We start from the raw sequence: 25,446 nt of genomic DNA, 5'->3' as shown, positions 1-25,446 counted from the left end.
AGCACAGCAACCCAGTCTAATGATTTGTCAAAACATTGATTAACATGAATACACATGCATTGATATCTGACATTCTATTATTTACACATATTCTGAAAGTTTATTTCACATTTTGGGAAGTTTCAGGCAAGCACATTTTGGAGAAAATTCCTTAAAAAGCTACAAGAGATCAGCATCTGTCCTTTTAACATCTGATCTGCTCACTGTAAATTGAAAGACATAAAACTATTTAAAAACTACAACAGAAAAGCGTATCTGCAGCAAAAACAAACATAGTGCATATATGCTGTTATATGAGTCGCTACTCATGGCTCAGAATTATGATTTAATAAAGAGAAACTTTGTGTACTGACCAGGCACCATTTGCATGAATAAGTCTCTCAGTAGAAGGTCTGCCAGTCATTAATGCCATTGTTTAATGCAGTGTGTTGGAAGATTTCTGACACATCCACAGAATGTTGTCCATCCTTATAGATACTGTAAAGTAAGCATCTATAGATAATACTATTTGATATCTTATAGTGGACACAGAACAGAATTTAATTGTATTACTACTAATGTCACTACCTGCCTCTTTTTCCTTGGATTGGACCAGTACTTGAGATAATAATATGAGCAGTGAAGAATCATATTATTATCATAATATATATTTTTCTCTTTGCATTCTGGCAGTGGGGAACGAAGTATTCAGATCCTTTAACTTTCTTAAAAGTATCATACCACATTGTGAAAATACTCTACTACAAGTAAAAGTCCTGCTTTCAAAATCTTACTTTAAAGGTATGTAAGTATTATCAGCAAAATTTACTTAAAGCATCAAAAGTAAAATTACTCATTAGGCAGTAAAATGGTACCTGTCTGTGTTTTACTATTATCCTGGCTCTGATTGGTTGTTTTGACTTGGGTGACTTACAATAAGCCTTAGAAGAAGAGATTGAGCGGGTTCTCTTCCACATGCTAGGAAGGGGACTCTGTGGCAAGGAGTCTTCAGTCCATTAGTATCTGCAACCTCACTGCTAGATGCCACTAAATCCTACACACTGGTCCTTTAATGCTTCAATTGATCAAAAGAATAAAAAATGATCAAATTTGGAGATACATGGTTTGAAAAGGTACTATCAGACAAATGTAGTGGAGTAAAAAGTAAATACTAGTAGGCTACTATACTGGAGAAACTCAAATTTGCACTCAAGCACAGTACAAATTCAAGGTACAAGGGGTCAGAAATTGCTGAAGATCTCTTGTCTCTTGCTCCAGTCCATAGGAGGTGCTCTCTTTTTGTTGCGGTTGGCGAGGGCCTTTTGTTTAGCCTCAGCAGCTGTGGGACTCAGTCTCAGGCCACTGTCAATGAAAGGGTCCGAAACACGCCTGTCATTCTCATCGGGGACCTACAGTACACACAAACGTACGTGTTTTATGCACACACTCACCAACGTCTCATTTTCTGTTTCATTTCTTGCATTATTTCTCTCACACTTCTCCTCTCACCGAGCTGCTGATCTCTGATTGGGTGGTAGAACTTCTTGAGGATGCTGAGCTCCTGTTGGCCCGGGATTTTGGAGTCTTGTCTGTGTTTGGGGAGTCTGTCAGTGTGACGTTTATGATTGGTGGACCTGTGGCAGGGAGTTCAGAGGTCGGAGAGGGCGTGGGTGATGCGCTTTCTGTGGCTGATTCTTCCACATAGACCTCTGTGAGAGAGTAAACATTAACACATGAGGCATTTTGTCTGGAGAGTATGAGAGTTGTGTACCGTAAAACTTCAATTAATATCCCAGGCTTTTATTTGCTTCAATCACTGAACTCACCCTGCCTATATTTGGAACAGGCCTTTAATTCCTTTCACACAAAACTATCTAGGCCGAGAGAGAGAGAGAGAGAGAGAGAGAGAGAGAGAGAGAGAGAGAGAGAGAGAGAGAGAGAGAGAGAGAGAGAGAGAGAGAGAGAGAGAGAGAGAGAGAGAGAGAGAGAGAGAGAGAGAGAGAGAGAGAGACCATGTTGGTAAATCTGACTGAATAAGACTTTGGTGCTCATTGTTTCCATAAAAGTGGACTTGTGGAGAATCTAACCAATGTGATGTGTAGCATGTCTATATTTACAAGTTTAAACATTTATATTTGAATGTGTGATATAAGCAGCTTACAACTAGCTCAAGAGGACGACCTGGTGGGGTTTAAGAGGTTTTATACATCCAGAGAACTATGAAAACCAGACTAAGCTTCTAATTGAGACCACAGCGTTTATTTGTCAAAATCTGTAACCACACCAGGCCAGTAAAAGGGACAGGCAACTTATTGGGACTAGGTTTTAATTGAAGTTTTACGATATGTGTGTGCATACAATCTAACCTTTGTCATGGCTGGTGGCGGGTGTGATGCCCAGGGTATGGAAGAGCTCGTCTGTCTCCTGATCGACCACTAGTAGGCGCACTTCCTCCCCTCCTGCTCTAATTAGTGCAACCACCTCTGAGTGCCTCAGGCCCTCTATGTTCACTCCATTCACCTGAGAAGCAGAGAAAAAGGAGATGTCAGAGTAAACAGAAACAGTGGAGGACAAAGAAGTGAAGAGATGCAGAGAAAATGATTGACAGACTTAATGAGACAGACAGGAGACAGGGGCAGTGATTAGGAAGTAGTCGTAGTACTATTGGTATGTCTTGCCTTACAGACCAATAACTGTTGAGCAGAAACAAGTTTATTTGTATGAATTCCCTTCCTGCCTCCACACTTTTCCTCTACACAACATGAAGTGTACACCACCAATGGAAATGGAAATTATGTCTCACTCATGCAAGTACACATACAGTATCTCACAAAAGTGAGTACACCCCTTACATTTTTGTAAATATTTGATTATATCTTTTCATGTGACAACACTGAAGAAATGACACTTTGCTACAATGTAAAGTAGTGAGTGTACAGCTTCTATAACAGTGTAAATTTGCTGTCCCCTCAAAATAACACATCACACAGCCATTAATGTGTACTGCTGGCAACAAAAGCGAGTACACCCCTTAGTGAAAATGGCCAAATTGGGCCCAATTAGCCATTTTCCCTCCCCAGTGTCATGTGGCTCGTTAGAGTTACAAGGTCTCAGGTGTGAATGGGGAGCAGGTGAGTTAAATTTGATGTTATCGCTCTCACACTCATACTGGTCACAGGAAGTTCAACATGGCACCTCATGGCAAAGAACTCTCTGAGAAAAAAAATGGTTGCTCTATATAAAATGGCCTAGGCTATAAGAAGATTGCCAAGACCCTGAAACTGAGCTGCAACACGGTGTCCAAGACCATACAGCAGTTCAACAGGACACGTTGTCCTCAGAAAAGGCATCACATCTGTGCAGTATCCTCAAACGGAAGGTGGAGGAGCGCAAGGTCTCTAACATCCAGCAGCTCCGTGATGTCGTCATGGAGGAGTAGAAGAGGACTCCAGTGGCAACCTGTGAAGCTCTGGTGAACTCCATGCCCAAGTCTAAGGCAGTGCTGGAAAATAATGGTGGCAGCACAAAATATTGACACTTTGGGCCCAATGTGGACATTTTCACATAGGGGTGTACTTTTGAGGGGACAGCAAATTTATACAAGCTGTACACTCACTACTTTACATTGTAGCAAAGTGTCATTTCTTCAGTGTTGTCACACGAAAAGATATAATCAAATATTTACAAAAATGTGAGGGGTGTATGTGAAATACTGTATCTCCAAGTCTTTGATGCATGTCTAATCCAATCACACCTCAAATCAGCGCGCAGGCCTGGTTAATGTGGGGAGTGGTGGCATTGTTTTTCCCATCAATTAAAGTACCTCTGGCAATGCATGTATACTCTGAAAAGGGGAACAGGGGTCACACTTCCGCCTCATATATTTTAATATGTGTGCGCTTTGGTTGTACCTCCACTAGTCTGTCTCCAAGCCTGATGTCTGCACTCTCAGCAGCTGAGCCAGGGTCCACTGAACGCACAAACTGTCCACCCTTTGTCTTATCGCTGTGTAGGTTGAAGCCATAGCCCTTCTCCCCCTTCACCAGGTGACACAGACGTGGAAGGAGCTCAGCTGTTGGCTCCGGTGAGAGCTGCGCCTGCGCTTATAACAGGACATAAGACAACAGCAAAGTCTAGAATGAGAACTTTACAAAAATGTACAAATATTTAATAAGGAGGCAGAGTTAACAGATTATTAGTTGTTTTTTTTTTTTGTTTGTTTTTTACAGACTTTACAAAAACAGGATATTTAATAAGGAGGCAGAGTTACCAGATTATTAGTTGTTTTTTTTGTTTTGTTTTTTACAGACACTGTAATATTGATTTCATGTTTATTGGCCAGCCCAACTAAATGTGTACCTAGAGTGTGTATATGAGCTAAGCAGGAGAAAGTGGCAAGATGAGCCGGTGGTCTCAGAGCTGAGCAGAGTGGGCTAAGTGGATCTAGCTGAGAGACATTAAGACAGATCCTGAACCTAATGACCACTGACAGGAGTACTATGTACATGTTGGATGTGTGTGTGTGTGTGTGTGTGTGTGTGCGCGCACGTGTGTTCTGTGCCAGGATCACGCATTAGTCCCTGTCCTGAGGCTAGCCCAGGAAAGTGACTGTCTAGTGACACTGCTTCATGGGTAAGCTTACCTGAGAGAGCTTTATGAAAGATCTGTTTTTCCTATTGTCTTGATAATCAGTAAATCTTAGTATCAATAAGTAAATATTTACAATTTATTTAGCAACAATGCCAAACATTTACTAGTTCCAGTTTTTTAAATGTGACAATTTGCTGATTATCTTTGTTTTAAATGACTGTAATATATTTGGGTTTTGGACTGTAATTTGAAGCGGTCACCTTGGGCTCTGAGAAATTGTGATGGGCATTATTTCACTATTTTCTGACATCTAACTAGAACAAACAATCAATCGATAAATCAACAAAGTAATATCAAATTAGTACCTCCAATTTAATATTTTACTATATTGGAGCTTACTTTTTATACCTTCTTCAAAGTGTTATCACATTTTCTTATATTTTACAGATAACTGAATTGTGTGGCTGTGATAGCAGCCAACACTGTGGTTATGTAAGACAACTGTATATGGGTGTCTGCTGCCATGTCACAGGATGAATGACACAGAGGTGGAGAGATGAGAGGGAGAGACTCTGTGTATGCACAAACAGAGTGAGTGTCTTTTGCATGCTTGAAAAACGCAGGGCTTCAGTGGTGTTGGCCTGGAATTAATACACTGTAATAGTTTCTGCTGCTTAATTAGTGGACAAAAATAGTCAGTCACATACATAAGATTTGTTGAAAAGGTCTATAAATTGATGCCACAATATTTTTAATAGATGAACATTATGCAAACACTTAACCAGTTTCACATGCAGTACAGTCAGGTAAACTTAAGGTACTCTTAGCAGTGGAAAAAGCTGAAAAGGTTCATTCTTCAGGCCATCTTAGGTAGAGCAAAGAGAAAATGCATATTAAAAGCCATTATTTTGTCAGGTATATTAATGGTTAAAAGCACAGGCCATTTGTGCCCTCAACAGGACTTTGTATTGTGTTTGACGGTCCCATGTTACTCCATGTAGAGGAGGTGGACACATTCATACCTGCATAATATAATGCATTTTTTCAGCACTAGAATGAAAAATATATTTCTGAAGCTTATAAAGTTCAGCTTTGGTTGAAGTGGTCAGCTGATATTTGGAGCCACAGCTGGTGGTGATAGAATAGGATATGGTGTACAGGTGCTGCTTATACTGCATATTATGGAGTTTCATCTGAACCTATAACCAAAAGTGATGCCCAGACAAGGGGAAGCCTGTATTTACCCTGCATTCGGCTAAACAGATGGCAGTTTGATATGGTGCTGAGGATCCTGGTCCACTTTGTTTGGAGCCCAAACACTGAGCAGGCTGACACTGAGATGTCACAGTGATGTCAGGCAGTTTTCTGCCATGTCATTAGTTTGTGTGTATAATGTTTGTTACATTACCAAAGCTTTGAAAGAATGTGTCTAACTATATCTGATTGCTCCTGTAAGGTCAGTGGTACACAAATAACAATAACAATACCTACCCAAACAGTTTGAGTGTGCAACATTTATTTTATCTGTCTATTTATCTATTACTATCTTAAAATCTGATTCCTCGCAAGGTCTGCTTGGTACGTTCTTTCTTCCCAGCAGACACTCAAAGCCTGCTTTGTTAAAATCCACTCAAATGAAAGTCGAGCAGACCAGGTGAGTGATAAAATCTAAACTCATATTGGACAGTGCGTTACAAAGCCCTCCCTCATCAGAGCAGACTGTTAAAGGAAAAAGACATTTAGATTCTAACTAAGGGAAAAAAATATTTTTATGAAATTCCTGCTAAATTTGAATGTTTAAATGTCTGTATAAAAAATAGAATAACATCCTGAACAAATCTTTAAGGTAAATTCAACTCTCAGTGAACTGAGTACATGGAGTACACCTCCACCTAGTGCACAATCTCCAAAATGATGATTCAATAGTTTGACTAAACAACTAAACAGTTCTGCATGTGCAGCATACATGGTCAGTTGAGCAGGGTTTTTTCTCTGATGTCTGCAGTCAGGTGCGAAGAATCATGTGTGAGGTGTTAACACTCTGTGTGCACAAAGAGACAGCACTCCTTAAATACAATAATGCATTTTAAATCTTCACACCGCTTAGAGTTTACAGTGGCTTGTAAACAGATAACAATGGCTTGAGATTATATTTAAGCAGATGTTTGAAAAATAATGAAAGTTAAAAAGAGGACAATAAAACCCACTGTTGCAATGTGGCTGAGAGGGGGTGAGAAATCCTTTTAAACCTGCTGTAATTATACTTTTTATTCACTCTTCTATTCAGTTTTTCACCGTTATTGTAGCCTAATTTCGACTGGAGGAAGAGGGATTATGCAGTGTTTTCGTGCTGTGTAGGTATTATCCCTGTTCAAGACATCCAGCTGATGAAAATAAAGAAAGATAAATTCAAGTCACATAGTTATTAATATCCTTTCAAACCAGCCAATCTTTACTTTCAACCCTGCATAAGTGCCTCCACTTGGATGTTTTCTTACTCCCTTTTTGTGGCTTCAATTAATTTGTTCCTTTTTTTCTCCAGTGCACCTGAGGTTTGTGCTTGAAATTTTCTGTCCCACCTGTTCAGAGAAGTAATCAGACTCTTTAAGGGCACTGCACTGGGACTGAATTTAGCCAAGCAGATCACCCAAGTGTTCAAATCCAGATTAGTGCTAGACACGCATCAGGCTAAAGAGTATATATAGCCTACTCAGTGTCACACAAACTCTTGACACAGTAACACATTGGCTAATTGCTGTCAGCCAGAGAGACCAACTAACCATTTCAACTCAATCTGGACTCTTCCTTTCATTTCTCTTCTAATAAAAACTATGCATATAATCAATAACATCAATGTTTCATGTGATCTTCTAGTGCTAATAAGAGACCACAAACAAGGGTCTGATGTAATGAAGTCCACCCTTACCTCTGTGTCTGTCGCGGTACTTGATGTCTCTGAGGATCTCTTGGCCTTGCCTTGTGTGATAGTTTGTGTGGGTGAGCCTGCAGCAGGACGGTGAAATGAGTGTGTGTGGTTGGGTTTTGGTGACAGGGTCTTTTTGGGTAAGGGAGAGGTACAAGGGGCAGGTTTGGGTGAGGGGCGTGGAGAAAGTGTTCCCATCTCAATGGCCAGGTCCTCGGTGCAGGCCAGGCCATGTCTACGGAAGTGGTCATCAGTGTCTCTGTCCACCACCAGCAGCCTAGTGCGGTGAGCCACCTCACGGATACGATTCACCACCTGCAGGGAGGAGAGAGGAGTAACAGAGTGGACCTTAAGACACCGGTTAGTGTGGTGAGATTCTGTGCATTCTGTTCCCCCTATATTGGCCTTTACATACTAGTGTGACAAAGACACACAGTGATTCCCACAAGGCTCACAATGACCCATTTTAATAACCCCCCCCCACAGGCAAAGTAAAAAGTGGCCCAACAGGTAGCCTATATAACTCATTGTTTGTACCTCGAAGAGTCTAAGACTTTTCTGGCTTCTCCATACCACAAAGGCATGGAGCTATTTATTTAGCCATGACTCACTTGATGGTGGGTTTCGTTCTCCACATTCTCCCCGTTCACCTCCACCACCCGGTCTCCAGGTCGCAGCCCCGCCAGGTCAGCCGAGGAGCCGGGCTCCACTTTGCGGATGAACTGACCGCCTTTATTCCGCTCACCGTGCAGGTGAAACCCATAGCCGCGCTCTCCTTTGGTCAGGTAACAGACCCTGGGTCTCAGCTCACTCTCCATCCCAGCGCGTCAATAGTTGGGAAACAGGTCAAAGTGTCTCAGGAGAATAAACAGGTGATTGGTACTAGAGCGGTGGAAAGTCTCTGGCTCTTAATCCAAAATCCGGCTGCGCGCTTCAGTGACCAAATGGTCATCATCGTTTAGCATAATGCGAGTCCTTTAATAATCCACAATTGTTCAGATAGCACAAATATACAACTAGGCTAAAACTAATGTGAGTGTTTAATCCACCATGCAAATGCCAGGTCGAAAATATGAGCCCGCAAAAAGATTGTGCCCATTGAGCGTAAAACACTGGCCAAAAACCCCGGACAGGGTTCACGTCCAGTGCATCACAGGAGTAATCCAAGACATCAGAGATTAGAAAGCTGTTCGTCGGACGTAACACTTAATTCTCCTCCTCCTCTGTCCTCCTTCCCGAGCAGGTGCGAGAGTGAAGAGGCGTCAACATCAGATGCCACCACGTCCCCTTCAGCGCACACCTGACAACGCAGCGCAGCAGTGATGTGCTGGCAGTAAATTTAAGCCTGTTAACAGTAACGAGGCTGTTAGGGATTGCTGTAAAAATGTAGGCAGTTTGTTTCTGGATGAAACGAGTCTGCAACCAAGATGCCTCTGAAAAACGTTCAATGCAATGCTAAGGAGATTTGCTCCGGTTACATCCCGTCTAGAGAGGCTCCACCTGAGGGGTGGAGGTGAAACCAGACTGGCGGAAATCTCCCATATCCGCCCTCTATCCCTGTCTTCACAGGAGATCAATACAGGTTGCGTAAAAGGAAACTTAATTTTTCATGAAATATAAGCTTTCATTGTGTTTGTGATGCGTAACTGAGGCTTGCTTGCATTTATCCATTTAAAAGGGAGTCTCTCAAATCATCCAGGGCAACCAAGGTTGGGGGTGTGTGTTCTTGATATTCAGATCAGGAAAGATGAGACTTTCAGAAGATTTTTGCACTTCAAGTCATGTGATCTGTGAAATCCTCAACATATGCCCAGAGATAATGTCTGTTGTCTGGTAATATAAATAAAATTGAATTGAGCTGAATTCAACACTGCAACATGTTCCCTTGAGCAATACATTAAATGCATATTCAAACAGTGAAATATTAAATTACTGCATCTGAATCACTACTGTCAAGCTGCCTTCAGCAAGGCACTTACAAAGGTGCTCAGTGGCCAACACAACAGTAGTGCAAGCTCAGTGCAAATGTGCATAACTGTAAATGTAAGTGGTCAGTCAGCTCTCCCTTAGTTAACAACACCATTAAGAAAAAAACAAAAGCAACCAAATAACTACAATAATACTATCTACTAAGCCACAAATATACGCACTGTATAACATTTTACAGAGGTTCCAGTCAAGGGTATTTATATCTGTAACAGGCCTTTTTCACAGAAGAAATTTTGCCTTGTAGCACGACACAGGTGTAAGTAATAACATTAACAATGACTCTGTTCCATTTAAGTGTCACAGTAAGCCATGGCAGTCAGCCAACATGAAATACTAGGTGCCTTGGAAGTGACACACCTAATGACATGAAGTTGAGTTCAACCATGTTTTTATGAACGGAGGCTGTGTTTGAACTAATGTGGCTCTTGGGTTCTTTCCAAAGTGAAATATCCTTTTCATCCTGCCTTTACAAGGTTTATATCAGTGCTTTTTAAAGTTGATAGTGTTTGGCCAGCTCTTTACAATTATTTTCTATTTACTGACTAATTTGGACTAATATCTAGCATACTTTAGGGCAGTGGTTCTCAAACTGGGGGACGGGCTTTCACTTTTTCCAGCCTCTAAAGGGGGGCGTGACAGAAGAAGTTTCAGAACCACCGGTTTAGGGCAAGATGGGACTACTAAAGTTACTAAATTGATAAACACGGCCAACACAGCCAAAACAGCTTTTATGAATAAGGAATTGAGACCATTTACTGTATTTAAGTATATTTCATGTTGTTTCATCACAAGTATATTATATATTCCAGGTACAGTATTGACTTAAATATTATGTTATAAATGGGTTTAGTGTCGATACATACAATTTTTTAAAGTTTATGTTGTTGTTACTTTTCCCTCAATATGCAACAGGCATACTCCCTCTACTGGACAAACTTGAAAAATGACCTTCAAATCCAGTTTCAGGACAAACATGTTTTTATTTGGTAATAAAGAATTAAGCACTAACAGTACAAAAATATATAATCTCAGATAGAATGTAAAAGGTGTTGTTATATTGTCAGTGATGAAAACACAAATATCACAATAATCACATCAGCATTTAGCTTAGATGCATGTTTTCAGTGTGTGCGTATACATTGAAGTCTTTTTGTCACCGCTCGGACAAACTTATGTGACAACCAACTTAATGATTAACCTTGCTTTTTAGCTTCCTTCTCTGCGTGGTCGGGGAAATGGGTGTGGACCGTGGCTCCTTCTTTGTTCTCTCATCTTTAACAGCAAACTCCGGTTCAGTTTTGGTTTTAAAGGAAGAGGTTGGACTCAGAGACCATGGAGATCTAGCTTTAGGCCTCTTTGTAGGAGAGTTCTTGTGGGCAGATGGACAGCTGTGCTGGTTCAGACACACTGAGCAGAGAGGGTTGATGGGTAGACAAACCTGCTGTCCGAAGCCCACGAGCAGCCAGTTGATCTCACTCCACAGCTCCCTGCAACAGAGTTAGAGAGGAAATCTCATGCTTACTGTAGACCTGTATTAATTGTTTTTTTTTGCTCATTTGGGAATAGCACTGTAACAATAACATATTATCACCTTTTCCGCTGACATGGGAAACTTGTTAGCCAACAGCTGCATTTTTACACATCTAGCAGATGTGGAGCATCATAGAGTAAAGTCTGCAGGGCGTAAAACCAAACAACGCAGAAATGTTCCAGGGGAGCTGCAGTGTTGGGCGATAATTCTCTGAGGGTTCATCACTACAACCGACCCCTCTCATATTCCATGTAGTCATTTGATCCCAATGATAATCTAAAAATATTGATTAAAGCAGCTTTAAATCATCGGCTGCTAGCAAATTAAAGACATAGTGGTTTGTTTCTGTATATAATTATTTCACTTAAACAGCTATATGATCTAATTCTAAAATATGCCCAAATCTGACAGGTATATGTAGAAAATGTGCACAAAATATTGTATCTCCCTGTTTTGAACTACCAGAGGTTACTGTTCCTGTAATAGGTTAAAATCATTGTTGGCAGAGACAGACTTACTGAAAATCATTTTGCAGATGATGGATTTGTCATTCCTCATCATTAAAAATGAAATTACAACAGTTACGTTACTCATATAGTGAGGAGTTCCTATTAACCACCAGAGTCAATGATGTGCTGTACGCATCTGGGTCAGTCCTGGTGACTCTGATCTTCATAGATTTGTTGGTCTCTATATTGATCAGGTTGTTATGGGTCAGTGGTGAATCAGTCATGCTGTTACCTGGGTAACCACTCCTCCAGGGCCTTGCGTGTTTCCTCTGGGTTCTTGGTTGGTTTCTTGAGCCATCCCAGCCTATTCGAGATACGATGCACGTGTGTGTCCACACCTACACAAAAAAATCAGCACTATAAATGAGACACACACACACACATAACCATTTACATTTACAGAAAACAGTGAATGGTGATGTTGGACTCACTATGTCTACTCTAAACAGATAAACTGTATTTTTTCTATATCTGTTTAATCTGTTATTTTTCTGAAGCGATTATCCAATTAATCATCAAGTCACTTATGAAGCACCACTGCCAAACAATACCCAATTCCTGCTTCTTAATTGTGAGTTTTATGTTTTATAGAATTTAGTTTATATTTGGACTGTTTGTGATGGACATTTGTTACTATTTTCAGACATTTTAAAGACCAAACAATCAATTAATTGAAAAAAAATAATGAGTTGATGAAATAACAATTAGTTGCAGTCCTAGTAGTAGCCTCTTTCTTTTCAAACACTGCGGCACAATGGCGTGCACGGATTGAGGTATTCTGACATGTTAACTGAAATATAAAAACTTAAAAATATATTTGTCTCTCTGGGCGTCACAAATATACAGGAGTCGTACCGCCAAAGAAAACTTGATAACTATTGCCTTAGTTATCAAGAGGCAGACTGACGCTTGTTTCCATCTATATGTGACTATTTATTCCATCTGATTTGTAAGTTAATGCTCATGCTTCAGGAGTGTGCCCCCACCAATGCCGGACACCTGGTCCCAGGCGATGTCCATAGCCAAGTGAGCCATCTTAGGTCCAACTCCGGGCAGGCGGACCAACCCCTCCACGCTGTCTGGGATGTCCCCGCCAAACTCCTTCTGCAGCATGGCCGATGTCAGCTTAACATACTTCACCTTAGTCTAAAAAAGGGTGGGGAGAGAGAAACCATTCAATAAGGTGCTAAACTGATGAAAGGAGAAGGGTGAGAGGATGGAAGCACAGCTCCTAAACCGATTTCATTAAGGTTAAGTGATGTAACACATAAAAAAAGACTTCTGCATTACCCTCCAGAAGCCGACGGGGTAGATGAGTTTTCCCAGTGTTTCGTCATCAGTAGCGAGTATATTTTCCACCGTACAGCCGTGAGCTCGGAGCTTCTGCATAGCTTCTGCTGTCACCTGGTCCTTGGTTTGGCTAGACAGCATGAGTGAAACCAGCACCTGGAAACGTCTCACCTGTGCCGACAGACAAGACAACAGAGGGAATCAGATTGAATAGATTTTAACTACTGAATTATTTTGAAAAAACTGAAACCACACCTACACGTGCAGGGGCCTCTGTGTCGTAGCATTTCTCTGCTCCCATGTTGTCCACAGGTGCATCACGGCCGCTCCTCATCTCCTGAATGTATCCTAATTGTTTCTTCCAGTCGAGAGGTTCCCAGTGCTCAGTCTTCACCGGTGTTGCGCCTTCATCCCCGTCATATTCCACCTTTAACTGTCTCCTCCTCTGGCTGTGTGAAGACAGTGGTAAAGTGTCCGTTTCTGTTTTTGGTTGTGCCATCCTGTCGGGGAAGAGTTCAGGGCAACCACCTGAATGAGCACAGGGGAGAGAGAATGAGAAATATCTGACCCAGCAGGCAACAAAGCAAGTGTGCATTAAAAAGAGAGTAGACTGTGTGGCAAAAAGTTTCTAGACATCCGTGCAAAGTATGTGATCACCTCATTGAAGATCACATAAGTAGTATGTGTGGTGCATAAAGACTGAATGCTGCTTGTCCGTGTTTAATTTTGACAGTAGTTGAGCCTAATGATTTTGTATCGTCTTAAACACAAAGTAGTCCCTGTTCTTAGGATTTAAACCAGTTTAGCACTGTCCCAGAAAGTCCCACCCAGTTTTCCTGTGTGTGTAGTAATATGTTGATGTCAATTGTTTTGAATGCAGCACTGAGATCTAATAATACTAAGACTGAAACTTTTCCATTGTCTGTATATGAGTGGATCCCATTCAAGACCTTAAGAGCAGTCTCTGTGCTGTGATGTGGTCAAAGTCCTGTCTGGAAAACATCAAAGCAATTGTTTAGGGCCAAGAGAGTGTTAAGCTGTTAAAAAAATTACTAAAAAATGACAGGGTTGATATGGGCCTGTAAGTGTTCATTCGTGAGTTATCTTTATGGTTATGTTTTAATAACTGCAGTTTTCAGGGCCTGTGGGGAACAGCCTTAGAGTTAAGGTGTGATGACTGTTTAAAGAAGTCTGATGCCATGCAGTTAAAAACATGTTTGAAAAAGCCTGTAGGGAGAATATCAAGGCTTTATAGCTGTAAACCTTCAGTGGAAGGTAGGACAATACTATACTCTATATCTACACCTGGTTAAACATTGCATGGTTTAGTGGATTAAAGTTCAGCTTCAGCACAGTAGGATTTGCCAGCCTGTCAACAGTAGCAAATAAGGCATTATTGTTGTTTTTGGTAACAACCATGGCAGCTTTCGCAGCCCTGGAGCAGACAGTCTGTAAAGCTAGTTTATGACTTAACGTTATGGTTAATTTGTGTCTGTGTTGTGTAACGTTAACATTACCCGTTGATAAGGGGGCCGAGGAGGGTCTTTGCTCGCAGATCCTCGCCTCATCATCATCATCATCCTCCTCCACTTTCACGGCCACAGAGGAAACTGGATCCACATTCCTCCGTCTGTTGGTAAGTTTGGACTTGAGAGAGGCCGCAGGTGTGCAGCCAGCATTTTGATTACCACTCCGAGTGATTACAGACCTGCTTTGCATGAAGTAAGGAGAGGCCATAAAGAAACACTGGACGACATAACAGACCCTCGTGCTGCAGCGGGGGTGAAGCATTTAGATGAAGATAGTTTCTCATTCGTAGTTTCTGGTCACGAGGGGAAGTTGAATCCCTTGAATCCCTTATATAAATAAATGCATGAAGGAAATAACAATCATTTTGATAAAACAACTTAAATTGGTATTTTAAATTTAAGCTCAAAAAACACTAAGATACTAAAACAGAATTAAATAACACAGCTCTTCTGAGCTAGTCTGAGAATCATTTAATTTAATATCTAGGACAGTGAAGCACAACAAGGTCTACAGTGTCTTCCTGATCACAAAAACCACACTTCCCTGAGTTCCTATTTTAAATCTAGTACTGTCCTCCATCATCTCAGTTTAATCATTACTACTCCTGCTTTTACAGTATACCTAAAAAAACAACACAACTTGTTCTCTTTTCCTCTAACTGCTTTCATTATCTTCCTTCACAATCTATGCTTATTAAAAACACTTTATTATGTCTTACTAAAATTCACCATCAGGTCAATATTTGCAGCCTCTTTTGCTAATTTACAAGCAATTCTACTAATTAGTAGTTATTATGGATTTGATGTACAGTTGGAACATAATGAAAACATCTGGTCTATACTCCTTGAATGACTATCTTTTTAACAAATTGGTCATGAGCTTGACTTTGGACATACATCCAGAGACCTCATACAGTATTATTGTAACGCCAACAAAACTGTTACCATTTGCAGTGCATTATTAACATAATCAGTAGTATGTTGTGTTTACACCAAAGTACTTATAAGGTACCTTAACTTACAGCGAATAACGTTAAGTATTTTGCTGTTTCTACTACTTACCATTCGAAATGTTTGTTTCGCTCCTTTTTTCACAGCAATCTTTAGCATGCTCTTGACCATATAACATAGCAATACAACAAAGTTGAGTTCAATGAAACAATTCAATTACAAGAAGTCAACCTTGTTTTCGAAAAAAGCTCCACTCACAGGCAGCCTGACGGTACGGCTTCTGACTCCAACATGGAACCAACTTCAGCACCGTTAGCATGTTTAGCTAGCCGCTACTTAGCCGTTAGGTACTAACGTTTCAGTTTTAGTAACATGTATTGATAACGTTACTGTTCTAGTTTTTCGCGGCTGTTGGGAAACAGAACAGATGCGTGCAGTTACTGTAAATGTTTTGCTCTGCATTTGTCATGATAAATAATCCCAGACTTATAAACGGCTGTTAGCATAGTTTGGGTTTAGCTTGATCAGAACTACATTTCCCGTCAAGCGAAAGCAGTGAACGTGTTTTTGTAGGAAGTGGCCCTGTCAGAACATTAGTGTGTCATCCGGTTGAGGACCAGCTTTCAGCAGCAAGTACAGAGTAATATAAATGCACAGACACATACAGCTCTGTTAGGTTAACGTTAACTGCATATGGACGAAGCTGTAAGTCAATGAAACCGAAAGTGACTTTTCTCCAATAAGGTGAGAGGGGGAGAAGGGGAGAGGGGGGGGCGTGCAGTTTTTTTATGCTACCAGACCTTGAATGCCACAGAGGATTGCTAACTCAGACCTCGACAGGCAACGTAATGCCTGACGTTATCTAACGGTTTAAGTTAATAGGTTGCATTTCTCCTGATTAGACCATGTTTATTTTGTCAAGTGCTCATGGATGTAATTTGCTCTGGTGGGAGGCTACCTTGCATCGATGTGGTGGTGGTGGTTGTTATTGTTGTTGTTGTTGAACTGAAACAGTGAAGTCGTTGTCTGTCTGCTCACCTCCCCTCCCCTCTGTCAAGTCCACATGACAGCTAATTTCCAAAACCTGGTTTATACATGTAGCCACAGGCTGGGACTCCAAACTTCACTGCTGGATAATAGTGGGTGGGAGTCTGGAATGGTCTGTTCACCTTATTTACATACTTAACTGACCTGTTATGGTTTCGAGATGCAGCCATAAGTGTAATAAATGTCTGTTAATTAAGATTGTTGACCTTTGTTATCTTAGGCTGGTTGGGTGTCATGAGAAAGAAAATATCCACCTTACAGACAGAGTTATGGTACAATAATATACAACCGTTTAGTGAGAATACACAATTTATAACAGCTAGAAGTGCACAGCCCAGGAGAGACAATTACCAAATTTTCTCACCACATTCGTATTTCCTGGAAGACACTTAAGACTTCAAACTGCCAAAGACTGAGAAGGAGACAAAAAGATAAATGAGGGACAAAATGACAATAGTCATCATAAATAGAAATCTTATTTCATCATGCATAAGAAGTTCCCTTTAAGATCCATATTAAAACTCCACACTGCCCAAATGTTGAGTCATTGGAAAAAGACAACAAAGAGAAGATGACGTGAATATGGGGGATATATTAGAGTTAAACTTAGGTATACAATTGCAGCTCTCTGACGCACCTGGACAGATATATTTCATGATTTTGCTGCAATAATCAATCAAGGGTAACCCAACAGTGTTTCCTTCTGGAAACAGCATCTCAGTTACTCTGGGTAATCCACATACCTCACTGTGAACATTTCAGTGGGAGTCACTGAAGAAATAGTTCATACGAAAACTAGTAGGTGTTTGTATATTGGGATAACTGACTGTTTAGATCTTTAGCATCATATTTGCTTAGGTAATGCTAAATCATAGGAAAAGGTAATTGCTGATGCTTTTAATAGCTCTGTGAAAATTGATTTTACAATTGCAATGGGTTTTGTTTGAGCACACGTATGTTTTACTTTGACCATCCATCAAACTGCTTGCCTTCAAGAAACGTCACGTCTTTCTATCCTTTAGCTTTTGCACTTTAATAACCGAAGCTTACTGTGATGCATAATGTAAAATGTGTGTTACTCTTTTTCCAGGCAGCCGTCAGTCCCAGCCTGTGCAGTCTACCACGCCTCCAGGTTGGGCCATGAATAAACAACCAAGCAAGGAGAGTCTCAGGGACAAGGTGAAGGGGATCTTTGGGCTGGGACCCCCACGACCACCAAGCAAACAGAGTGATAACAGACCGTCTGAGTTTATCATTACGACTGACATTATCAAGGTGTGCAGAAGAGAACACCTGTGCATGCTCATATGCACTCAAACTCACCACGCTTTGAATTTCCATGTCATCATGTTCTGCATCGTGTCATGACCTTGTTGTTTTTCAGGAGCTCCACCCGGACTGCGGTCTGAGCAACCGTGTTCGCATGATGAACCATGTCTGTGATCTTGCCAAAACTAAAAAATTTGAGGAGGTGAGTCTGCACTGGGTGTAGTATTTTTGTCATAGCAGTACATGTAGTCTTATTTGTTTTGTTTTTAAATCTGTGTGCACATGCGTATGTGTGTTTCAGCATGGAGTGGAGGCAGTATGGAAAGCTGTGGAGGACATGCTGTCTCCAGAGCAACCACCTGAAGCCAGACACGCTGTCCTGCAGCTGCTGAGGGCCATTATACAGGGACAGGTACATAGACACAATGCGCACACACACAAGCAAATACAAAATGTGAATATAGCTCCTGTTATCTTATGAAAGCCACGTTCACTGTTCATGTGAAGGGTGAGCGGCTCGGCCCGCTGAGAGCCTACTTTTTCAAGGAGATCAGAGACTACCAACCATGCAACGAGGACCTATCTGATAGGCTGGAAGTCTTCAAAGCCTTAACTGAGAACGGGAAAGACATCACATACCTAGAGGAGGACATAGGTAAAACAAACAAATATTAAAGCACTTTCAAAATGTATTATCAGCATAATTCATCACCATAATCCTCTTTCGTTTTGAATTGCAATGTTAATATTTGGATTTGATAATCTTGATTCCAGTGATGTCAAACACAGAATAAATACAGCCCATAAACTAACTTGCAAACACTGAAATGGCGTATTAGGTTTCATACTAGATAGTTGTAAATGTTTTGTATGTCTCTGTTACGTCTCAGTCGGTTAGTTTCAACTTGTGATCGCTGTTCTGTTTTTGTAGATGGATTTTGTGTTCAACTGTGGGCACAGATATGGTGACTTTACAATGAAGATTTAAAAACTAAACTAAACATATTTCAGTGCTACGGTGACTGTTAACCCTCTGGTGTAGCTGACACACCCTTGTAATTGAGATCCAAGCTAATGTGAACCACGCTTTGTAGTAGAGTTTGTAATTGTAACTGACAAAGAGTGGTCTGTTACACACCTTTATTCACTGTTATCTCCTTTCTATCAGCACCCTTTGTCCTCCTGTGGATGGAAATAGGTCTCACCTCCGACTTTCTTCACGTTCTTGTAAATCTGGTGAAGTTCAACAGCTGCTATCTGGACCAAAATGTCTCCGTCATGGTCCAGTAAGTCAGAGACACAAATAAACACATCTCTGTTGTTTTTTAATCAAAAAATGTTATTAACATGCATTTTGCTCGTTCTGTTGTGCTCTTTACAGGAAAATCTGTCTCCTGTGCAATAGAACAACATCTTCAACAGATATTGAGGTAGGTATTTGTTTATTTCTTCACATTACTTACAGATTTGAGTTAAACTGAAGCAACTATCACTGCAGTGTAACATGTTTTCAAGTGTCATCTGAAGAACAATCAACACTGTCTTTGTTCAGACATCTCGTTGGTATTCAACAGTACATGCTGGCCGTCCCTGCTCAAAAGTTACTGTTGTTGTTCACTGGTAGTAAGATGACATTTCTGAGCCAGCGAAGACCTTCGGTCATTCAGTGGTTCAGTTACTCAAAGGTCTCGCAAATAGTGTGAGAATGGAGTACAAAGCCATTGTATACAGTTAACCTGCATAATCACTATCAAAAGCCATTCTTTTCACCGTCAATAATTTTGAAATAAATGATGAAGAAACTGACATTTCTGTTTAAATTGTGTGGATGCAGATGGCCTTTTCATCTTTTATATCGTGTTCACTGGGTGTGTATTTATAAGCACCGTGTTGTCATAGCAAACCGAGGCACTGAGGGAAGAGATCTTATTTCATTTCAAGTGTTTTTCTGATTCTCAAAATGTGATTGTTTGTGGACCTGGGTTGTTGATATGCTTTGATTTACTAAAATCTCCAGTTGTCTACAGGTTTTGCAACATGCTGAATGTGAATTTATCAAGATTAGAGAGCAGTTTCCCGATGTGAAGCTTGCAGATGTACTGCCATGTTTTTAATTGGTGATGGCATGACAGACTCATATAGTGCTGATTACATTTATACTACAGTGGAATTCCTTAAACATTTAGCCATGCCATATAAAAACGTGAGGCGAGCATGTGACGCCTAATTTTAAACAATCAAATGGCAAGAGGTTTATAATGAACTACTTTCCTCTTGTTATGACTTTTAAAAATGCACATGGTTTTATTGTAAACAAGTGATTATGTAAACATCACCAGTACCCATTAACTACATAATTAACACAGCCAATCTAGTGACACCTACTCTAATCTTGAATTTATGAACCACAGACATTTTTTTTTTAATAATCAAAGCACTATGCAAAAATAATTAACGCAGTTGGCTTGTATTCAACAGCGGTCTCAGCTGAAGGCCTTTGCATGTTTGATGCTGATCAGTTTTTGTACTGCTTGTGTGTGTGACTGTGTATGATGTGTTCAGGTGGCACTACAAGTACTGGATGCAGTGGTGTGTTACAACTGCCTGCCCTCAGACTCCCTCACTTTCTTCATCATCACTCTCTGCCGTACTGTCAACGTCAAGGAGTTTTGTGAATCCTGCTGGAAGGTGAGAGCGCGCACACACACACACACACACACACACATTTGCTTTTATCTGACGTGAAAGTGCACAATTCATAACCGCCTCCGGTGTTGTTTGTTGTTCTCTCTTGTTGTGCTGCTCTCTGCCTCTCTAGCTGATGAGGAAGGTGTTGGGGACTCACCTCGGCCACAGTGCCATTTACACCATGTGTCGCATTATGGAGGAGAGGTATTGCTCCTGGTTTAAGCATATTTTCTGAGCTTGTGGTGCATTACTGAAAATATATTTTTGTGATGACATGTGTTTCTTCGATAATGTGTGTCTCTTTATTTACCTGCAACCTGGACCAGGGTGTACATGGAGGATGCACCATTGTTGAGAGGAGCTGTATTCTTTGTTGGAATGGCTCTGTGGGGTGCACACAGACTCCCCGCCCTCAAAAACACACCTACACTTGTTCTGCCCTCTTTCTACAAGGTAAAACACATGCCAGGGCTGGACAATAAAACAATAACAATAATTATTGCTATATCATTTCAATAACAATTTAACAAATGTTGAATCACACACAAATTAGGAATTTTTTTAATTATTGTTATTATTGTTGAGGAAAAAGGACTGAAAAATGCTTTAACTTAATTTTACTCATGCATATTTGTTGACAAAGATATATCATAATTGTTTTGAATGTTCTACCTCAGATTTGTGAAGTGATCCTCTATTTGGCCTCAAGTGTTGACCATAAAGAAGAGTTTAAACCACAGTTAACCATCAGGTTTCTTCAACTTTCACTCAGGAGCAAAAATCATCCTTTAAACTCGAAAGAAATAACAATTTGATACTTATTGACATCGATTGATATGAAACTTTTTATCGTGATTTTTTGGCCATATCGTCCAGCCCCAACACATACACATAATGTTCTTTCTGATTATGTTATCTCAGCCAAAATGATCTTATTTCTTAAATTACATGAAAATAAACCTAATGCATTCTTGGCAAAATAAGGGGAAAAAAATAATGATTAATTTCATTATTGAATAATCTGAAACTTATTTTCTCAGTTTTTCTCAGGTCTACAAAATGTCACAAAACATAGAAAATGCCTTTCACAATTTCTTGAAGCCTAAAGGTTATACACCAATAGTTCTTGTTTTGTCCAAACCCAAAGATAATCAGTTTACTGTCATAGACTACTGCTGTAAATATATTCTATCAAGCACTATCCAGCGTAACTTCCCAAGTTTTAAGGATTGAGTAAAGCTGAGATTGAACAATAATGACTAAAGATACATAAGAAATGACTATATAGAAGGTAGTCTGATAAAACAAGACTATTCTAGACTATGAATGCAGTAAAGCAGTTGTGATGACTGTCGCTGTCTGACCTCTGCCACTCAGGCCATGTCATGTGCCAATGAGGTGGTGTCCTATGAAATCGTCCTCTCCATCACGAGACTAATCAAGAAGTATGGCAAAGAGCTGCAGGTGGTCACCTGGGACATCCTGCTGGGAATCATAGAGCGACTGCTGCAGCAGATCCAGGTACACACATACAGTATATAATGCACACACACACACACAGAGTAAAATACCAATTCTTTTTTGAGCAAGTAGCGTGTCACATCTGTCTTCACAGACAATAGGCAGTGCGGAGTTGAAGGTCATCGTGTATGAGCTGCTGACCACAGTAGAGGAGCTATATGAGCAGAACGGTTACCACGGCTCAACAGAGAAGTTCTTCAGTCTGGTGGAGAAATGTGCTGACAAAAGACCTGTTAGTGTTGTTGAGATTCCATCCCTTGGTGTCATGCTGTCATTTGGTCTTCATACATACTGCTGCTACGTTTCTAATCTTAATCTTTTGTGTGTGTGTGACAGGATGCTTCAGTGCTGACCCTCATCTCCTACAGGGCCCAGTCTATCCAGCCAGCCAAGGACGGCTGGATTCAGAGCCTTCACCGCCTAATGGAGAAATTCTTCAGGTAGGAAGCACAGAAAGATCTTAATGGTAATGATATGGTAATGAAATCGAACGCCTCAGTGACCAGGTTTTGATTTTTCTTTGTGTTCCTCTTGTTGATCATCGCCTCGATTGCTGTCTGGTTCCAAAGGAACGAGACTCGCAGTGTAATAAGGATCAAAGTGCTTCATATCCTGTCCTTTGTTCTCAATACCAACCGACAACTCTACGAGGTCAGTATGCACGCATACAGTCACATTTGCATCCTGTTTTGCTGCTGTGCACTGATGTGTGGTTTTTAACGTGTGGATGTTTGTTTTGATTCGATTTGATCAGATATGTCATTCAAATCCAACAAGATAAAACTCTTTGTCTTGTTTCCTCATTGACTGGTTGCAGGATGAGTTGATTGAAATGGTAGTGATCCCCCAGATCAATGGGATAGCTGAAGACCGGGACCTGGCCGTCAGAAAACAGGCCACCCAGCTACTGGTGGACCTCGCTGAGGGCTGCAACACACACCACTTCAACAGCCTGCTGGACATCATTGAGCGGGTACACATTCACACAAGCTCACACATACACAGATGCTCACATTGTCTCAATGCATGATGAGATCATTTTTTTTGTGTTTGTCTCTGTGTAGGTGGCAAGTCGCTCTCTGGTGTGTCCAGGGCCCCTAGAGATTCCTGAGAGAGACCCTACAGCAGAGTCTCCTATGGAGGATGTCAGGACTGCTATACTGGGCCTGCTGGAAATCCTGCAGGTACACACATGCAAATATTGAAGGCTAGATTCAAAAAAGTGACCAAGCAAGAGACCTTTTAAAAAGATCTGAAACACTTTGTGTCCTACAAACTTAACATCTTTTGATATTTGGAAACTTCTTAAATTGGGCGTCAGCATAAAGAACCAAAAGTGTATTATCAGTGATTTCTAAAGAAGCGTGTTTACAGATATTAATGCAGTCTGCATGGTTCGACCCTTACTGGTTAGTGAGCTAAATCCACTTCAAAACCTTCTTTGGATTTAAACAAAAGGTTCATGCAGCACCCAAAAAAGACAAAAAAACATTTATTGACACACAAAAACAATAAGTAAATGTAAAGTGTAAGTTATTAATATTGTATAATCCTATTGATTTAATATCAACTTATCTTTATCTTTTAACATAAGATGATCAAGTTATGGGGAAAGAAAATGGACTCAAAACATTTTTTCCTGGGTTGCAATTGAGAAAAGTATTTGTGAATCTGGGAGAAACGTATCTGGTGATAAACCTCCATCTCTTTCTCTCCTGGCAGAGCAAGCTTTACAGCCTACCAGCCAGCCATGCTAGTCGTGTGTACGAGTTGCTCATCAGCCACCTACAGCTTCACTACAAGAAAAAGTACTGTTCAGTTATCGCTTCCAGTATTAGGCTACAGGTAAGAGGGATTCTTTTTCCTCTTCATATTTGTGTATCTCTTACTCCATTTGTTTATGTGTAGGCCTGTTGACTTCTTTTTCTTTTAACTTCTTATTCTCTCCTTCAGGTGTTTGACTTCTTCCTGATGATGCGAGCGGACTCGCTTCACCGTCTCGGTGTCCCCAACAAAGACAGGGCCATGAGGTTCAGCCCTTACTGCTACTGTGACACCGGGTGAGGAGGCGCGCGTACCACTTTTTGCAACAGCTCTTACCTGCATCTGTTTTGCTTATTATCATCCAGTCATCTAAATATGAACTATTAACTGTGTCTTTTGTTGCCAGGGAGTCAGAGAAGCGTGTGAGTGAAAAGAAGCCCGCAGGTTCAACATCTCCTCCTGCCGGCAGTCCCGCTCCCCCCGTTGCACCACCTGCTACGACAGCCTCCATACGCTCAGCCTACCTGCCCTATGCACCTGCCTTTGGTGTTCTCCTGCAGTGCCTCAAGATGGTACACATACACATAAATATTACATTCAACACACAGATATGTGGCATGCATGGAGTACAATGTCTCTGTCAAAACTGTATCTGCTATTTCTTGTATCACTAATGCTCCAGGGTTGTGTAGCAAATGACTCTTCACACCACACAGATACACTTCTAACAGATGATTTTATCTTTAAAGAGATCAGACATGGTTATTTTTCTCTTGTAGGAGACAGATTGGAAGGTGCTGAAGCTGGTTCTCGACAAGCTGCCATGGACGCTGCAGTACAAAGTGCTGTTGCTGACGTCGCCGTGCAGCCTGGACCAGCTCTGCTCTACACTGTGCTGCATGGTAGTTCAAATGAAGACAGTGCATATAAACATATACTTACAAGTCTGCACACATGTGAATTTGCTTCGTCTCCACATGACCAAATGCCACTATATGTTGCTAATTTCTTCGCCGATGTACTCGTAGGTGACGGATCGGCTGATCTCAGAGCGCTTGAAGAAGACCCCTGAGGGGTTTTCCCGCACTGATGTTCAGCTGGCAGTGGTTCCTGTCCTCACAGCGATCACCTCCTACCATAACTACCTGGAGCAGTCGAGACAGGTACAAACGATAGTCTGTAGAAAGTAATAGTCTGGTTTCTAGGATGTTTTGAAGTTTGCATGTTGGGTTTACTGACTATCTAGTCAGATGTTTGGAGCCAGAACATCCACATGTGGGCTATGACGTCCCAGTATAGCTGGTGTCTGTATGCTACACACCACCTTATCTCTCTGATTTACTAGCCCCTCCACAACTGGAATGACGTTAGATAATTTTGTTTCCATTCTATAGAGAGAGCTGGTTCAGTGCCTCGAGACCGGCCTCATTTACCGCTGTGCCAAACAGTGTGTGGTGGCGCTTACAATGTGCACCGTGGAGATGCCTGACATCATGATCAAGCTCCTCCCCGCTCTTATCGTCAAGCTCACCCACATCTCCGCCACCGTGGCCATGGCGTCTCCTATGCTCGAGTTCCTCTCCAGTGAGCACCAAAAGCTTTTCTGAAAATGTCTTTAACATCATTGAATGTTCAAGATCATTCAGTCACATCAAAGTTTTCTGTCACAGAAAAAGGAAGTGTTTGGTTAGACGTGTTCTTTCTTTTTATTCTGTTTTAATAGGTCTGGTGCGCCTGCCCCATCTGTATGCCAACTTTGTAGCTGAGCAGTATGTCAGTGTGTTTGCCATCTCTCTACCCTACACTAACCCTTCCAAGTAAGTGCTCACATACACACGGGCACGTGTATATTCTCAGATGCACAGA

The 25,446-nt window shown here is 41.1% G+C and overlaps 3 protein-coding genes across 9 annotated transcripts in view; 1 reads left to right on the top strand and 2 right to left on the bottom strand.

Annotated features, from left to right (window-relative positions):
* Positions 1–92: 92 nt before the first annotated feature.
* LOC119899513 (Na(+)/H(+) exchange regulatory cofactor NHE-RF2-like) lies at positions 93–9,463 on the bottom strand. Its single transcript, XM_038714099.1, has 6 exons — positions 8,104–9,463; positions 7,496–7,807; positions 3,891–4,076; positions 2,346–2,499; positions 1,489–1,688; positions 93–1,388 (listed from the first exon to the last, which is right to left on the bottom strand). The coding sequence occupies exons 1-6, from the start codon at positions 8,308–8,310 to the stop codon at positions 1,221–1,223; spliced, it is 1,227 nt and encodes a 408-aa protein (XP_038570027.1). The 5' UTR covers positions 8,311–9,463; the 3' UTR covers positions 93–1,220.
* Positions 9,464–10,436: 973 nt separating this feature from the next.
* nthl1 (nth-like DNA glycosylase 1) lies at positions 10,437–15,599 on the bottom strand. Of its 2 annotated transcripts, XM_038714093.1 has the most exons (7): positions 15,550–15,599; positions 14,329–14,519; positions 13,071–13,339; positions 12,812–12,982; positions 12,508–12,667; positions 11,754–11,859; positions 10,437–10,968 (listed from the first exon to the last, which is right to left on the bottom strand). In XM_038714093.1, the coding sequence occupies exons 1-7, from the start codon at positions 15,582–15,584 to the stop codon at positions 10,668–10,670; spliced, it is 1,233 nt and encodes a 410-aa protein (XP_038570021.1). In that variant the 5' UTR covers positions 15,585–15,599; the 3' UTR covers positions 10,437–10,667. The 2 variants fall into 2 exon arrangements, with proteins under 2 accessions (XP_038570021.1, XP_038570020.1); XM_038714092.1 differs by lacking the exon at positions 15,550–15,599 and having other exon boundaries at positions 14,329–14,617.
* tsc2 (TSC complex subunit 2) overlaps positions 14,308–25,446 on the top strand; it is a 27,416-nt gene continuing 16,277 nt past the window's right edge. For 3 of the 6 annotated variants that reach the window (XR_005443864.1, XM_038714061.1, XM_038714062.1), the window contains exons 1-22: positions 17,479–17,613; positions 17,723–17,809; positions 17,909–18,019; positions 18,115–18,262; positions 18,776–18,893; positions 18,989–19,037; positions 20,170–20,295; positions 20,426–20,499; positions 20,622–20,748; positions 21,673–21,816; positions 21,911–22,048; positions 22,153–22,256; positions 22,386–22,467; positions 22,634–22,789; positions 22,881–23,000; positions 23,539–23,661; positions 23,770–23,876; positions 23,987–24,152; positions 24,360–24,482; positions 24,609–24,743; positions 24,975–25,164; positions 25,304–25,397. Coding sequence is in view for 5 of the 6 variants with exons in the window: in XM_038714061.1 (XP_038569989.1) it covers positions 17,479–17,613; positions 17,723–17,809; positions 17,909–18,019; positions 18,115–18,262; positions 18,776–18,893; positions 18,989–19,037; positions 20,170–20,295; positions 20,426–20,499; positions 20,622–20,748; positions 21,673–21,816; positions 21,911–22,048; positions 22,153–22,256; positions 22,386–22,467; positions 22,634–22,789; positions 22,881–23,000; positions 23,539–23,661; positions 23,770–23,876; positions 23,987–24,152; positions 24,360–24,482; positions 24,609–24,743; positions 24,975–25,164; positions 25,304–25,397 (2,657 nt within the window). In the remaining variant the exon portion in view is untranslated. Of the gene's footprint in view, positions 14,448–15,878; positions 16,036–17,428; positions 17,614–17,722; positions 17,810–17,908; positions 18,020–18,114; positions 18,263–18,775; positions 18,894–18,988; positions 19,038–20,169; positions 20,296–20,425; positions 20,500–20,621; positions 20,749–21,672; positions 21,817–21,910; positions 22,049–22,152; positions 22,257–22,385; positions 22,468–22,633; positions 22,790–22,880; positions 23,001–23,538; positions 23,662–23,769; positions 23,877–23,986; positions 24,153–24,359; positions 24,483–24,608; positions 24,744–24,974; positions 25,165–25,303; positions 25,398–25,446 lie in introns of those variants that run through there. The other 3 variants (XM_038714063.1, XM_038714058.1, XM_038714059.1) reach the window with 2 other exon arrangements.

This window comes from Micropterus salmoides, unplaced genomic scaffold, assembly GCF_014851395.1.
Source record: "Micropterus salmoides isolate LMB-PRFRI ecotype aquatic unplaced genomic scaffold, ASM1485139v1 Ms_hic_scaffold_12, whole genome shotgun sequence".
Taxonomy (NCBI): domain Eukaryota; kingdom Metazoa; phylum Chordata; class Actinopteri; order Centrarchiformes; family Centrarchidae; genus Micropterus; species Micropterus salmoides.
Note: the sequence above shows the minus strand (reverse complement) of the source record. Positions and strands in the feature narration are given on the sequence as shown.

Coding starts and splice junctions, on each gene's coding strand:
- LOC119899513 (XM_038714099.1), bottom strand. CDS start 8,310: ATGGAGAGTGAGCTGAGACCCAGGGTCTGTTACCTGACCAAAGGAGAG. Junction 4,077..7,495: donor GTACCGCGACAGACACAGAG/GTAAGGGTGGAC, acceptor TTATAAGCGCAG/GCGCAGCTCTCACCGGAGCC. Junction 1,689..2,345: donor CGCCACCAGCCATGACAAAG/GTTAGATTGTAT, acceptor ACTCTCTCACAG/AGGTCTATGTGGAAGAATCA.
- nthl1 (XM_038714092.1), bottom strand. CDS start 14,602: ATGCTTCACCCCCGCTGCAGCACGAGGGTCTGTTATGTCGTCCAGTGT. Junction 13,340..14,328: donor CTCGGCCCCCTTATCAACGG/GTAATGTTAACG, acceptor GTGCTCATTCAG/GTGGTTGCCCTGAACTCTTC. Junction 10,969..11,753: donor CTGGAGGAGTGGTTACCCAG/GTAACAGCATGA, acceptor ACTCTGTTGCAG/GGAGCTGTGGAGTGAGATCA.